Below are 16,558 nucleotides of genomic sequence, written 5' to 3'. Positions count from 1 at the left end.
CTGGAGAAATTCAAGATAGAAACTCAAAGTGTTTCTCGAAGTGCTCAACTGTTCCTACACTTGCACTATAGAAAGTGTCCTCACTAGTGGCCAAGCCTTGAAGAGCTACAATTACAAAGTGTCCTCACTAGTGGCCAAGCCTTGAAGAGCTACAATTACAAAGTGTCCTCACTAGTGGCTAAGCCGTGAAGAGCTACAATTATAAAATGTCCTCACTAGTGGCCAAGCCTTGAAGAGCTACAATTACAAAGTGTCCTCACTAGTGGCCAAGCCTTGAAGAGCTACAATTATAAAATGTCCTCACTAGTGGCCAAGCCTTGAAGAGCTACAATTACAAAGTGTCCTCACTAGTGGCCAAGCCTTGAAGAGCTACAATTACAAAGTGTCCTCACTAGTGGCCAAGCCTTGAAGAGCTACAATTACAGTGTCCTCACTAGTGGCCAAGCTTTGAAGAGCTACAATTACAGTGTCCTCACTAGTGGCCAAGCCTTGAAGAGCTACAATTATAAAATGTCCTCACTAGTGGCCAAGCCTTGAAGAGCTACAATTACAAAGTGTCCTCACTAGTGGCCAAGCCTTGAAGAGCTACAATTACAGTGTCCTCACTAGTGGCCAAGCTTTGAAGAGCTACAATTATAAAATGTCCTCACTAGTGGCCAAGCCTTGAAGAGCTACAATTATAAAATGTCCTCACTAGTGGCCAAGCCTTGAAGAGCTACAATTATAAAATGTCCTCACTAGTGGCCAAGCCTTGAAGAGCTACAATTATAAAATGTCCTCACTAGTGGCCAAGCCTTGAAGAGCTACAATTATAAAATGTCCTCACTAGTGGCCAAGCCTTGAAGAGCTACAATTACAAAGTGTCCTCACTAGTGGCCAAGCCTTGAAGAGCTACAATTACAAAGTGTCCTCACTAGTGGCCAAGCTTTGAAGAGCTACAATTACAGTGTCCTCACTAGTGGCCAAGCCTTGAAGAGCTACAATTATAAAATGTCCTCACTAGTGGCCAAGCCTTGAAGAGCTACAATTACAAAGTGTCCTCACTAGTGGCCAAGCCTTGAAGAGCTACAATTACAAAGTGTCCTCACTAGTGGCCAAGCCTTGAAGAGCTACAATTACAAAATGTCCTCACTAGTGGCCAAGCCTTGAAGAGCTACAATTACAAAGTGTCCTCACTAGTGGCCAAGCCGTGAAGAGCTACAATTACAAAGTGTCCTCACTAGTGCCAAAACTGTCCTTTTTTTTTTTTTTTAAACGAAATTACTAATGGGAAATGAGACAAAAATGGTATCATATACAAATAAAATAAAAACAGACTTACAGCATTATGTATAGGAGACACTTTGTCCTGGTCAGGGTTATGGTGGATCCAGTCTAACACACTTACACATTCACACCTAGGGGCAATTTAGAGTCAGCAAACTATCTACAGGCATGTTTTTGGGAAGTGGCAGGAAACCAGGAGATATGCAACGCCGAACAGACAGCAACGTGAGCTTAGGATCAAACCAGGGACTCTGCAGCACCGTGCCATTCTTATTTCATATTGTTGTAATATCATTTTTGCTGTCTTTATTGTTTTAAGTAATGATGTGTGAATAGGAAAAGGGAAATTCTGTCATTTCATTAAAATATGAAAGAAAATGATTTTGTTGTCATTTCGTGTATTTTATTGTTTGTAGTATGCAGTAACAAAGCTGTATGTATACCTCATAACTTATTACTGTCAAGATTATTACAGTACGAAACACTGCATTTACAATAAATTCTATACAACAACAGTACAGTATTACATTTTTACATTATTATTGTCGTTTCTTTAACTACTGTATACAACTACATGTTTCTGTAGTAAGTACACATTTACAGTTGTAGTGTGGCATGTTTAATTCATTTTTAATTCAATTTTCTACAATACACCTGTAGATTTTATGCACGTGTAGGTCTTTCCAGCTTAAGTGTTAAGTGGTTGTTGTTGTTTTTTTGTTTTTTTTTTGATGAGTAAGCATTTTATTACAGCATTACAACTTCGAAAGGCTCATAATTTGACGAATACACTTGAACTGAACCGATTTCATTTGTAGATGAAATGTCACAAGGTGACTCGGTAACCGCTCACAGTGGTACGCCTGGTACCATTTTCGAAGGTGTTTAATGATGATGGACCGCCGCATCCTCTGTGTATTTTCACTGCAGCCTCGGGATAGCGATTAATATGTCAAGTTCACGGTTTCTATAACAGGTTATAGAAACAGTGGAGGAGGTGGTGGAGGTGAATTCATTCAGATTTGGCAAAATGTCTGAAGTCAAATAAATTGTGCCAACAAGCACAGTGGAGAGGGAGAGAGAAATAGAGAGAGGAAGGAATATTCTCCTGAGCTGGCACTGTGCAAATAAGCTATAAGGACGCATCGTTCATTTTGATAGTAAAATCAATTTGGATTTAAGAAACCCACAGAAAAAAGAGTTGGGGGGGGGGGGGGGGGGGGGTCAAACCAGATGTGCTTTCTCCGTAACCACTTATACATAAAACCAGCGTATTACATCCACAATGGAAAGACATGCTTTTTTCACCTTTCCCCTGTTGCATGCATCAGATCTAATGTTTTGCATTCTGGGCACGGGGACATTATTTGTCTATGCACCAGTAAATGCTGGGATTTCTGCCTGGAACGATTTTGTCATATTTTCATACATTTTGCATGTCCTTTCAAAAGTCGCACATTTGCATGCTCACTTTGGGTGGAACAAAACTGCGTTAACAACTGTGCAGTGTATTAGAAGACTTGTACATCCATACTGTATTCACCTGCCCCTTTACTATGTGTGCTCCTGCAGTGGAGCACGTTGTGCTTATTCTGCTCACGTCCCGGTACTTCATGCGTTATTAGAGTCTGTTGCTCTTGCTTTGTCACACTCACACTGTGCCGTGGGTACACATTTATACTATAAAGACTACATCATGACTCTCCATTGCTCTATGTCACTGTTCAGCATTCCTGTTTTGTCTACCTCAGCCTTGTTCATACCAAGCACATGTTTCAGTGAATAAAAACAAGCTTATTAAACGGCACACATGCCGCACAAAGCTGTCACCGCTATACGGATGATCACACAAGAGAAAACTTTCCATATTCCTATAGACCGCGTACAAATACTATGACAAGCGATTAAAAAGACACAGCATTTTCCTCATGTTAGCACATAATAGAAGAGTCCAATTTGCATACAAATAAGCCAAGCAGCACACACAGACAGAGATCCGTTAAAATACCAGTGACAAGAAAAGACAGGGCTGAAAGACAGATACTTACTGTCAGGCTTCGTCCTGTGGTGGACAGGGAGAGTGCGATCATCCGGCCACAGAGCTCCACTCCACACACACATACACACACACATGCACACACAAACACACACACAGAGACTGCTGCTGCTGCTCTGGCTGCTCAGCCTACCTCTGGCTTGCTGTCCTATATGAGCAGGATCACATGCGCGCACACACACACACACACACACACAGACCAAGCACCAGGCACCTAGCAACCAGCTGACAGCGGGAGGTTCTCTGCTAAACTTCTCAAATATCCCATAAACATACAAACACATGTGGTGGTGATGAGGGGAAGTTTTTACTCCTATTTGACTCCTGTGTTTCAACAGCCAACTTGTGTCCCGATTCATTTAGTTTTCTATTTTACTGATCAGCTCATACTGGTGATCTGAGCGCTTGACCTAGTCATGTATAGCAGTCGTGGCACATGTTCAGCCTGGTCACCCTGGAACCCTCTGATGACTCATAATGTTATTCTTGGATTGTCTTTAAAGATGCATTAGTCATTCTTTGAATTTCATACTTGTGCAACCTGGAATATATGTAAACCCCTTGATCAAATATGAAGGTTTAAGCCGTGGCCGTGTATTAAGTGGCAGAGAAAACCCGTTTGGAAACCGACTTCTGGTCCGGAATGATTGGTAGTGTTTGGATGTGCCCCCTGTCAGTTATTTTATGAGACACTTTACTCTATGGGTCACCGTAAATCCTGAGGGTGGAGCTTAATGTACATGGGTGGAAATGCGGGGTCGTAATCGTTCAAAATGTCGAATCTACCAACTTAACTGCTAGAAACGTAATATTACCTAATGCGGCTTTGAAGCAGCAGAATGTTAACAGGTTAGAGAAAACAACTGCTCCTATTATTATTATTTTTTTCATTTCGTATCTTCCTCTCACTTCTCATTCTGTTTCTCTGGTCCTATTCTTTTCTCTGTGTCTCCATTTGCTGATATTTTTACACTTTCCCATCCCCTCTTTCATCATTTATTTAAAAAAAAAAAAGCCATTTCCCTTTCTTACACTCATCTCCCCTCTTCCATCTCACTCCTCCTTGTTCATCCCTCGCGTTCCTCTTCTCACTTAACCCACTCTCACAACTAACTCACTCTCTCTCACTGTTTCCTTTCTTCCTGTACAACCCTGCATGGTCGAATATCGGGACGTGAGTGCTTTTCATTTGCTGCAGGATAAAAGGTCGTCAACTCCACCATCGGCATCAGAATCACTGAAAGCTTTATATTTATTTAGAAAAGCCATTCAGAATGAGATGAAGGCACAGGAACCGCAGATCAAATAGAAACCCAGAAAAGCCACAGCTCCAGGACTATTCAAAACAGACCAATGTAAAAGCAAATGAAATTATGTTGGTGACATGTCATGCATTGCATTGCAAATAATGAATTATTAACACATTTCATAAGTAAGCATACACTATATGGACAAAAGTTTGCAGACACATGATCATCACATCCATATATGGTTCTTCCCCAAACTCTTGCCACAGTTGGAGTTGGAATCACGCAATTGTACACTGTATTATGTCTTTGTATGCTGTAGCATTACAGATTCCCTTCACTGGAACTAAGAGGCCCAAACGTGTTCCAGCATGACAATGCCCCTGTACACAATGTGAGCTCCATGAAGATATGGTTTGCCAAGTATGGAGTGGAAGAACTCGAGTGGCATGCACAGAGCCCTGACCTCAACCCCACTGAACACATGATGAACTGGAATGTTGACTGCGGCCCAGGTAGCGTTCCAGCTGCTACGTTCAGCAGCAAGCAGGAGATGGAGGTTTCCTCTCAAGTCTTTAAGGTGTATGGGATTATTACGTCAGCTTGAGTGAAGTTGTGACACTGATGGCCAGTGAGTGGTGGACCAAAACATTACAGTGGGCAGAATCTGCCAAATATGTGTACGATACAGTGCCGATAATAACACAGACATAAGGGTCATACAGTGTGCGCACACACACACACACATACACACACACACACACACACGAACAGAAACTTCTCTGCTGCATTCATGCACTCTTTGCTCACAGATTCAATCCGGGATAAAGAAACCATCGTGGCAATTTGGGACATTCATACAGCGTAGACGAGAGCGCAGGATTCATAAACACATCTAGGGCTACAGACGCTGAAAGCGTGACTAGCTAACAGCAGAATAAGAAAATCCCTGCGCTTCACACACGCCCACTCGTGATTCCCAGCAACTTCAGGTAAAACTTATCCATGTTTAATACTGTTACATTCTAATGCACAGTGTTTTCATTTGTTATGTGCTGCTAAGATACTGAACGGATCATGTAGCCACTGTCATTAAATTTCACCACTTATACTTTCACACCGTTGAACGCTTCAATCAACTGAAAATCGAAACGCAAGCCACGAACTCACGCAACTCTTATTTTTACTGTATTGAAAATATACCATATAGACACACCATCGCATTGCATCGAATTTCACCCCTAGCTATACTACAATCGCTTCTACTGACTAACAGTGAAAGAGGTCACATCTGTTGCGTATTCTAAATAAGCCATTACGCCACACTCCTGCCTCGTTTGCCCGGTCTCAGACGCAGAAACTCTGAGAAACTCATTTCCCACACATCCCAGGGGAGGAGATTTCAAAGCTGTTCTTCTAACAATATAAATTCCGAACTCCATATTTAGCATTAAATTGCTGATTTTTTCAAGCATGCACTACAGGATTAACTAAATACTACTATTAGAGTGATACCATGTACTTCTTTTGTCAGACCGTCCCATGAATTTGTCAAATATCAGTGAAAAACATGTGTTCATGTCATCACATATGGCATGTGTCGCAAGGTGCGATATTTGAAGGGCTCGGTTAGAGAACCTCCCTCTGAGAGCCTATGATTATCCACAGTGCCATTGAAGTCCGTTTACCTCTCGCTTGATATTCTAATGAATAGTTTTGGCATCCTGCCCGCAAATCCTAATTCAATTTTGTAAACTAATTCCACAGCCAGTATTCATTAGTGTGAGTGTGTGGTGTAATTTTATGCGCATTAAAAATACTAATAATGCTTTTTCTTTTTAAATAAATAATAATTAAATAATAATAATAATAAAACTTTCAGCCTGGTGCCCACCATATAAACACGGATTCCCTTAAAATAGCTTGTGAACATGTTTAAAATGAGTAAAGGTAGATAAATACATACGGATAATGGTGAAGAGGAGAAACAGCGGCTCTTGTGATGAAGGTACTTCTAGATTATACTTTGGTTTTAAATGTGATGGGCATCTTGGTCCCAGGTTTTATGTAAAATGTTGTGAGCAGTGGTAGCAAACATTTTTTTTTTAAAATATAAATGGTACTTGTAAGAGTGGTTTTAATGAGGATACGTTTTTGACTAAATCAAAGACAAAACCTTTGACTCTACTCTTCTGACAATTTTTTTCTCTCGGCTGAAAGCCCAAAAATCATTTTTTGGCAGCCAGAATTTCGGTGCATCCCTAATTTATCCATTTATTTTCAGGTTTTGTGTTTTTCTACACAGTCAGAAAGGTCGAATAATGTACGACTAAAAATGTTCTACTAATAATGTACTAATAATGTTAATGTAATGTAATGTAATAACGTTTACATGCACAGCAGTAATCTCATTCTTGACCTTATTCTGAATAAGGCAATATTCTGATTAAGGTGTTTACATGAGCTACTTTTAGAATATTCCTTTCATGTTCCCGTTTTACATGTTCCTGTTTTAATGTATTCTACTTATCTAGGTAAATACACAGCCTCTCGTTTGCCGTCAAACGGTTGAGCGCTGCCGTGTGTGTACGTGTCCTGTCACAAAATGCGGTGAAAACTCCCACACGACGTTAATAGTGTGATTAAGGTGTGTACATTTCTGTAATACACGTCGATAATGCGACTAAAACAGGAATACTCCACACGTCTTCATTCTATTTGTGTTTACTTTGAGTATGACTTTAGTCGGATTAAGGTCATCAATAATCGCTGTTTACATGCTAGTTTCTTAATCAGAGTATCATCTTAATCGGGTTTATATCGGATTATTGTTGTCCATGTAAACGTTCTGACAGAGCACATAAAGAACCGAACAGAATACAAAAATGAAGTGCATACTGAAATCAGACAGATCCCCCTGTCCACACTGGTATTAGTCCCAGCAGTATGAAAAGACAGAGATGGCATGCCTACTCTGAGGAGCTAGACTTCCTCTCTGTCCCCAACCCCAACAGCAAATCCTCCAGACAAACCCAACACTTAATCCCTAGCAGTTTACTATATTTACATAATCAATCACTTTTTACTCAGCTCAGTAGACAGACATGAACAGTTGGCACCTTTACCTATGCGTCAGTAATCTACTCTATTATAATATGAGCTGATGGTTTCTGAGTCATGCAGAACTGATTGTGTGTGTAGCAGTGTAAAGCTACAGATGTGTACAGATGGAGCAGGGAACAGGAGGATTTTACGTCCCTCCAGTAAAATTGCTCATGTGGTAAATAATGACAGACAAGAGCCACAGGCAACACACCCAGAGAGAGAGAGAGAGAGAGAGAGAGAGAGAGAGAGAGAGAGAGAGAGAGAGAGATGTGGCTATCATTACAATCTAGCCTGACTGGATCTTGTCAGCTTGCTCAGTAACCTTTCCAATTTCTGCCAGCTTCCAGAGGCTAAATCAGTTTATAAAATCTGTGTACTCAACTCACAAAGGCCAATTCCATCTTGAATGTGACAATGTTGTGCTAAACAGATGTCATAATCCTAAACAGACTGCACCTCTTCCTTTTCCTCTGCAGGTCCAGCTGTCACATTTTTGATGGAATGTGAGATAAGTCACCTCAGGATCCCAGTTTTAGAACTGAATTGCAGTTTAGGTGATGCGTGGGCTTGTCAGCTTTCAAAATCACCTATTAGACACCACAACAGTAACCGCAGGCTGTTTAGAAAGGTTCCTGGTTGCAACCCACAAAATTAGAGACGTGTCTTGTGATCAGATAAAACCAAAATTTAACACTGAAAATTGAACACGATTCACATACAGTAAGGGATATATATATATATATATATATATATATATATATATATATATATATATATATATATATATATACATATATATAGGGGTATAGAGAGATAAGTCAAATATAGAGACATATAGACTTATATAGGGCCTTTTAACTATAGCGGTTCTATAAAGCGGTTCTCATTCACCTATTCACACACACCAGTGACAGCAGAGCTGCCATGCAAGGGACTAGTCTGCCATCGGGAGCAACTTGGGGTTCAGTGTCTTGTCCAAGGACAGTTCGGCATGTGGAGGCATGTGGGCTGGGGATCAAACCACCAACCCTGCGATTAGTGGACGACCCATTTGTTGAACATTATTTAAAGAGTGTGGTTGACTATCCCTATTCTCCACATTCAGATTAAAAGCTTTTTGTAATATCTGGTTTAGAGATTATAGCATGTACCATAAGCGACTCTAAAACTGCTCTGCCAGCATTATCATGGGAGCCCATGAGGGGAGTTATTAATTTATCCTGACCCCTGACCCCAACATGTAGCAGGTGTAGCAGGCCAACAAGACAGCAGGAAAATGGATGTGTTCCCATGCTGGCATCCATAGATGTTCCGTACTTCTATGGTTTCTCTAGTGTTGGTTTATCCAGCACTCAAAATTAGTTTGGATAATATACTATCAATATAAAGCTGGAATTCCACAATTTAACCTCAATGTATTGTTTTAAACCCAATAAGCAGCAGTCTAGGATCAAATAATAAGACTTACTCAGGCACTACCATGTATACATATATACATACATCTTTATTTTGACTGGAAACAAGACAGCGGTTCAATGAGGAAAGTCTATCTGGGCACTGAACTGGCAGTGACTACACTTGACCTCCTACTATCTTCTCTGTCACTCTGACCAAGCACATACCATCACCTCCTGAGAAAGATAATTACCTGGGAATGAGGCCAAAGAGATACAAGACATAATATCTGCAGAGAAACAGCAGGAGCAAACAGAGAAACAGAACTAGGCAAACAGAATAGGAGACCATATTCATCTTTCTGCAATGCAGATCATATCTTTAGGAACACACACATATTTACAGTTACATTTACAGTGTTTAGCAGATGTGTTTATCCAGAGGGATTTAGAGATGTGGTTTGTAGTCTCAATCAAAAAACATATCCTAATACAGGGTCTAAGAACCCTGTCGGAGAAGAGTGAAGACAACAAGAAGGTAGTACAGCAACATAAACAGAGTATAAGCCAAGATATTTTTCTTGATTGATTGCTCAGTTAAGTGTTTGGTGAAGAAGAGGGTTTTTAGTCTTCGTTTGAAGAAAGACAGTGACTCAACTGTTTGGACAGCCAAGAGGTAGTTCATACCACCACCTGGATGCCAGTACAGAGAAGAGTCTTGCATGCTTTTCTTATATCTTGATAGATAGTGGAAGAGAACATGGTGTAAAGTGGGATAAGTTTTAAAAGCAGGATAAATTTGATAAGTGTCCTCAAGTATTCTTCTCTCATGCAGCTGCATTCTTGGGGGGTCTGGTGGCAATGGAGGGCAAGCATGCAGGGGAAGACCAGGAGTGAGCTGCACTAGTCAAAACTCAAAATAGCAAGGGACTGAACAAGCACCTTGGAGTGGCCTCCATGGACAAAAATAGCCAGATACTCTTAATGTTCAGAAAGAAGAAAACAATAGTTGGTTGTCCAGAATTACACCAAGTTTGAGTGCTTTGACAGATGGTGTGATCTGAAGCTTTTCCAGGGAGATCACAAGGGATGTACAGAAGCTCAGTCCTGCTGGGATTTAGTCTCGGTTGATGAGCTGCCTGACATGCTGAGAGACAAGTTGAACTATGATTATTTGAGAGAAGAAAGGAAAGTATGAGTTGAGTTTCATCAGCGTAGCAGAGGTAAGAAATACCATGTGAGGAGGGAAATAGTCTGAAGCAATGTGAAAGGGATGGGAGCCAGTGAACAGGTGGTAGGATTGGTTTTCTTATAGAAGGATGTCTTGGCAGCAGTCACATCAGAAGAGAACCTCAATAGAAGAGAGAGGAAATCAACATCAAGTGATTTTCTCCAGTTTCTCCAAGCTGCTCTTAATTCTCATTGGCTGCTGTGTAATGGTGGAGGGAGAAGATAGAGGGCACAGGAGGTCAATGGATGAAAGCGAAGAGAGGAAAGTATGGACGGCTGACTCAAGAGGCAGATAGATTGTTTGGGTGCTGGAAGCTTGAGAGAAAGTAGAGATGGAATGGAGAGTGCAGCAAGTGGACGCATAATGTACGTACGCACATATACATATATATATATATATATATATATATATATATATATATATATATATATATGCACATTTTAGGTGGCTGCATTTGCAAATCACACAAACAGCGCATGAACATAAAAAACAATAGATACATTTGGCATTAGATCATGAACGAAATGTAAACACTATGAATGCAATTTAAGTGCTGCTTCTTTTGTTTCAACTCTAAAACAATAGAAATTACTCAAGTATTAAACACATTATACATTTTTTTTTTTTTTTTTTAAAGGATCAGAACTGAAGCTTTCCAGAATCCGTGTTGTCACTGTGTGACAAAGTATCACTGAATAATCTGGTTTGGAAAAGATAAATGTTCATGTCAGTGCTCAAAATAAACAGAATGCAATTTTCCATGATTTATTTTTTGACAACACTCATTCAAATATTTTTGTTTAGTCATTTATCAAAAGTTTGGTTATGCTGTAGGAAATAGTGAGAGAATAGCCATCATGCTGTGGGGAATAGGGAGGGAATAGCCATTATGCTAGACGATATACAGTACATTACAGCAAAGTGAAATTCAGTTCTCATATCCCAGCTTGTTAGGAAGTTGGGGTCAGACATTATACAGCACCGCTGGAGTAGACAAATTTGGGGGTCTTGTTCAAGGGCCCAACAGTGGCAGCCTGGTGGGGGTTGGGCTCAAACCTCCAGCTTTTGATAAGTAACCTACAGCCTTAACCACTGAGCCACCACTACTAGAATATAGAGCGAATAGGGAGGAAATAGCCATTACGTCGCAGGGAACAGGGAGGGAATAGCCATCATGCTGTAGTGAACAGGGAAAGAATAGCCATCATGCTGTAGGGAACAGGAAGGCAATACTCATTACACTGCAGAGAATAGGGAGTGATCTGGCATTATACTATATAGGGAACAGGGAGCAGGTTTATATTTGTAACCCAGGGAGTGCAAACTTTATTTGAAATCATCAAACAAAAGAAATATCCACTCCTTTAGAAAAAAATGTTCAAGGGTGACTGATTCATGGCACAGATTATGTTCTATGTTTCACATCTGAGTAAGGTTTAACACCAACACTAGTTTCATTACCATTTAATAGGATTTATCCCACATCCTAAACTGGGCAGCACAGTGGTGCAGAAGTTAGTATTTAAGCCTGAGTGCTCCAGGGTCCCTGGTTTGATCCTGAGCTCAGATTAATGTCTGTGTGGAGTTCTCCATACTCAATCTACGTCCTTGTAGGATTCTCTGGTTTCCTCCCACCTCCCAAAAACATGCATGTAGGCGGACTGGTGTCTTTAGATTGCCCCGAGGTGTGAATGTATGTGCATAGTGCCCTGTAATGGATTGGCATCCCATCCAAGCTATATTCCCACCTCATGCTCAGTGTTTCCAGGATTGGCTCTCGGTCCACTATGAGCCTGACCAAGATAAAGCAGTTACTGAGAATGAATGAATAACTCCTAAGCTCAAATCCACTCTCCTGTTTGCGTTTAGAGTAATAACACTTCAAATTTATAAGCACCTTTTGAACTGTTTTCTAGCACCTCAGTTTGGACAGACAATGTCTGTCGTGAGCATTCTCACTCCTGAGAAACCTTCAGGTAATATTTGGACCACAATGCATAGAGGGGATATCACTCTAGTATGTTGAGAGAGGGGATGATTTGGTCAGTCCTTACCAAAATCACTGATGAAGATGAAGGCATAGTAAGCATGATGGAGCTCATTTCCCCACGTGAGGCATCTCCTCAGTGACTACGTTTACATGGACAGCAGTAATCTAATTATTGATTTACTCTGATTAAGATAATAATGTGATTAAGGTGTTTACATGAGTCACTTTTAGAATACTCCTGTCATGTTCCCGTTTTACATGTTTTAGAACATAATTAGATTAACAGCTCGCGTCATTACGTCACCGCGCCACGCCGTCCGACGTCCCTCCAGAATTTCACGTATCAACATACAGTTCGTCTTCGTTATGGTACCGTATACAGTTTTTGGTGTTTTTATTAATTTTTTTTTACGAACGCTTTAAGTGCGGTTAATTATTTGTCATGCTGTACGTGCTAACAGACAACTGCTTGAAGCCGTGGGTGTGTCCCAAATCGCGTACTTACCGTCTATATAGTAGCCGAGGTATTTTTCCCCACTACAGGCCTATAGTAGGAAAGTATGCGATTTGGGACGCGTCCGAACTCTCTTGTTCACCGTAAAACGTAAAACTGCCGTGTGTGGTCCGGTCCTGTCGCAAAATGCGGTGAAAACTCACACGACGTTCATAATGTGATTAAGGTGTTTACATGTCTGTAATACACGTCCATAATGCGCTTAAAACAGGACTCCACCTGTCTTAATTCGATTATTGCTTACCTTGATTATAACCTTAATTAGATTAAGGTAAGTAAAAATTGCTGTTTACATGGTAGTTTCTTAATTAGAGTATGGTCTTAATCGGATTAAGAGTGGATTATTGTTGTCCATGTAAACGCAGCTAGTGAAGTGAGATAATGTGAACAGCATCCTCAGCTACACTCATCGTGCAGAGGTCATTATGTGCCTGAATATAAACTATAACTTCACTTTAACACGCCCGGCCTGCTTCCTCACAGCAGTGAAGTGTGTGTGAGTGTGTAGAAGCGTGCACTCTGAGCAGTGATGGAGCACTAAATCATTACAGCAGCATATTCTATCCATCATCCTCATTACAAACAGTACTTACTTACACACGCCAATCTGAGACTCACATAACCCTTCTCTCTCATATAATATCTCCACTACAATATGCAACGTATAAGCACATAGAAATGCTAGAATAATCCCTAGTGAATAACACAGACCCTGTTTTTAAGCCTGTGTTTAATCCTGATGGCCAGAACATGTTTTGTGCCTATGGGGTACTAACAAACTGACAGGAGAAACACACAACACAAACATGGCAGACTCCATCTGTTTCACTGGGCTTTAGCTGAGCAGAACAGCACATGGCAATTGCAAATTCCTTTCAGTGAAAGATGCTAAGTGTTGATATGCTGCGATTCAAATGATTACACTGTATGTTTCGTTCTCAAAGCCACTTTCACTGAGCAAATGACTTTGATGTGTTCATATAGTACGTTTATGTGCCCATACATAACCCTTCATATGGCAAAATTTTGGCATTTTCTACTATATAACGCTCTGGAAAATATATCCTGAACTGAAACACATGTCTGTTTGGCATGTATTTCCATCACAAGTAACGTTATAACATTTTAAAATCTGTGGAACTCAAAATGGCTTTTAACGATTCCGTTATGAAAGACATCAACATACTGACTGCATTATAAAATAATAAATATGACCGTAAAAATGATGTTTGTATTTATACTGGCCTTTATTTAGAGTCTCTACAGTAGCCATGTTTGTTAAGCTGGGTCCTTATTTACCTTTAAAGGGCGCAAGGTCCCTTTCCAGAACCTTCACACTAACTGTTCCTCAGCGGTGGAATGAACTTCCAACCTCAATCCGGACCGCAGAATCTCTCACCATCTTCAAAAAACAGCTAAAGACCCACCTCTTCTGTGAACACCTGACCAACTCATTAAAAAAAAAAATGGGGGACCTGGGCAAGTTTATAAAATTAACAAAACATTTGTTTCAGTCACATTTTAGTGAAATCCTGATATCTTTTATTTATTGAAATTTTTGCCTTTTTTTTTTTCCAGCCACAGCGACACTCAATGGGGTTTCCCAGACCACCACACATATACCATATCTTTTGTCTATATTGGGAAAGAGAGTGAAGTACCAGCATACGACAGTTTTGATCCAGTATTACTGGACGGCAGAGTACTATATGTGAAACTCTAATTTAATCTACGTCTGCTTCTTCTTAGCAGTCACGACTGCATGCTGTATGGGTATTTATAGAGCAAAGCAGATCACAGCACAATAACACTCTTCTTTTCATGAGAGTAAATCACAGAACATACTCAAGGTTTGGCATGACTCATCGTTAGCCTCAGACGCTGAAGAGAGATGTAGGAAGAGAGGAATATCTCAATGACCCATCTACAGAAACGAAAAACTATTCAGGAAAAAAGTCAAGAAGTTATCAAAAATCCATGCAGCATTTTTAAATTAACACTCAATCATTTGTCCATACAGAGCCATAATGGAAAGCCATATTAAATGTACACACGGAAGACCTATAACAAGAGCCCGAAGAACTATTTTCCCACCTGAATGTTGATATTTTTGTGGTATTTTATAGAACAATCATTTTCCTTTTTTTTTTTCTTTTTTTTTTTAAAATAACTACTACTGCCATTTAAATATATGAAAAAAAATTCCCATGAAATCATCAGAAAACTCTGGGACACACCAACCATCTCTCAGAATGTGACAGTCACACATATATGACATCAATACACCTTTTACATTATTCACAATGGAGTGAATGAGATCGTCCACGTTGCCATTTTCCTCTTATTTCGGCGTAAACTGTTGGCGCCCTGGAGTCAGTAACACACTCTGAAATCACTCAGCAGTGAACATCATCACTTCAGGGGAAAAGATGGGAGGAAGAGATGCTGCTGGAGGAACAGATGGAGCACACATGCTGAGTCAGGAAACGTGACTAGACACAGTGCCATCACGCTTTCATCTCCAGTGTGTGTGTATGTACATAGGGTTGACTCAGTCTCTCTCACACACACACACACACACACACACCTCCTCCTTGTCTGCCACTGTCATTAAGCCGATTTTACCAAAATGTGTGTTTATTTACTGGTATTGTTATTTGATAGGGGAAATGGGCAGTTTATTAGCTTTCCCAGAACATGATGACAGCTCAATTCCATCTGCTGTCCCTGGAGTGTGTGTGTGTGTGTGTGTGTGTGTGTGTGTGTGTGTGTGTGTGTGTGCGTGTGTTTCTGTGTGTGTGTGTGTGTGTGTGTGTGCGTGTGTGTGTGTGTGTCTGTGTGTGTGTGCTTGCGTCTAGGTATGTGTGTAAGTGTGTGTGTGTGTGTATGCTTGTGTCTAAGTATGTATGTAACTGTGTGTGTATATGTGTGTATGTGTGTGTGTTTGTGTGTGTGTGTGTGTGTGTGTGTAAGTGTGTGTGTATATGTGTGTGTGTGTGTGTGTGTGTAAGTGTGTGTGTCTAGGTGTGTGTGTGTGTAAGTGTGTAAGTGTGAGCGTGTTTGTGTGTATGTGTGTCTAAGTGTGTGTGTGTGTGTGTATGTGTGTCTAAGTGTGTGTGTAAGTGTGAGTGTGTGTGTGTGTGTCTAAGTGTGTGTGTAAGTTTGTAAGTGTGAGTGTGTGTGTGTATGTGTCTAAGTGTGTGTGTAATGGTGAGTGTGAGTGTGTGTGTGTGTGTGTGTGTCTAAGTGTGTGTGTAAGTTTGTAAGTGTAAGTGTGTGTATGTGTGTATGTGTGTCTAAGTGTGTGTGTAAGTTTGTAAGTGTGAGTGTGTGTGTGTGTATGTGTGTCTAAGTGTGTGTGTAAGTTTGTAAGTGTAAGTGTGTGTGTGTGTGTGTGTAAGTTTGTAAGTGTAAGTGTGTGTGTGTGTGTATGTGTGTCTAAGTGTGTGTGTAAGTTTGTAAGTGTAAGTGTGTGTGTGTATGTGTGTCTAAGTGTGTGTGTAAGTTTGTAAGTGTGAGTGTGTGTGTGTGTGTGTGTGTGTGTATGTGTCTAAGTGTGTGTAAGTTTGTAAGTGTGAGTGTGTGTGTGTAAGTTTGTAAGTGTGTGTGTGTGTTTGTGTGTGTGTGTGTGTGTGTGTGTATGTGTGTCTAAGTGTGTGTAAGTTTGTAAGTGTGAGTGTGTGTGTGTGTGTGTGTAAGTTTGTAAGTGTGTGTGTGTGTTTGTGTGTGTGTGTGTGTGTGTGTGTGTGTGTGTG

At 40.5% G+C, this 16,558-nt stretch overlaps 1 protein-coding gene across 5 annotated transcripts in view; it reads right to left on the bottom strand.

Annotated features, from left to right (window-relative positions):
• Window positions 1-16,558, bottom strand: part of mctp1a (multiple C2 domains, transmembrane 1a) — a 152,516-nt gene that overhangs the window by 113,206 nt on the left and 22,752 nt on the right. The window contains exon 1 of one of the 5 annotated variants that reach the window (XM_047149797.2): window positions 3,315-3,484. The exons of the other annotated variants lie outside the window; for them this stretch is intronic. Within the exon in view, the coding sequence (XP_047005753.1) occupies window positions 3,315-3,356 (42 nt within the window). The 5' untranslated portion in view covers window positions 3,357-3,484. Of the gene's footprint in view, window positions 1-3,314; window positions 3,485-16,558 lie in introns of those variants that run through there. 5 annotated transcript variants of the gene reach the window in all.

Source organism: Ictalurus punctatus, chromosome 22, assembly GCF_001660625.3.
Source record: "Ictalurus punctatus breed USDA103 chromosome 22, Coco_2.0, whole genome shotgun sequence".
Taxonomy (NCBI): Eukaryota; Metazoa; Chordata; class Actinopteri; order Siluriformes; family Ictaluridae; genus Ictalurus; species Ictalurus punctatus.
This window is presented reverse-complemented; position numbering and strand designations above follow the sequence as displayed.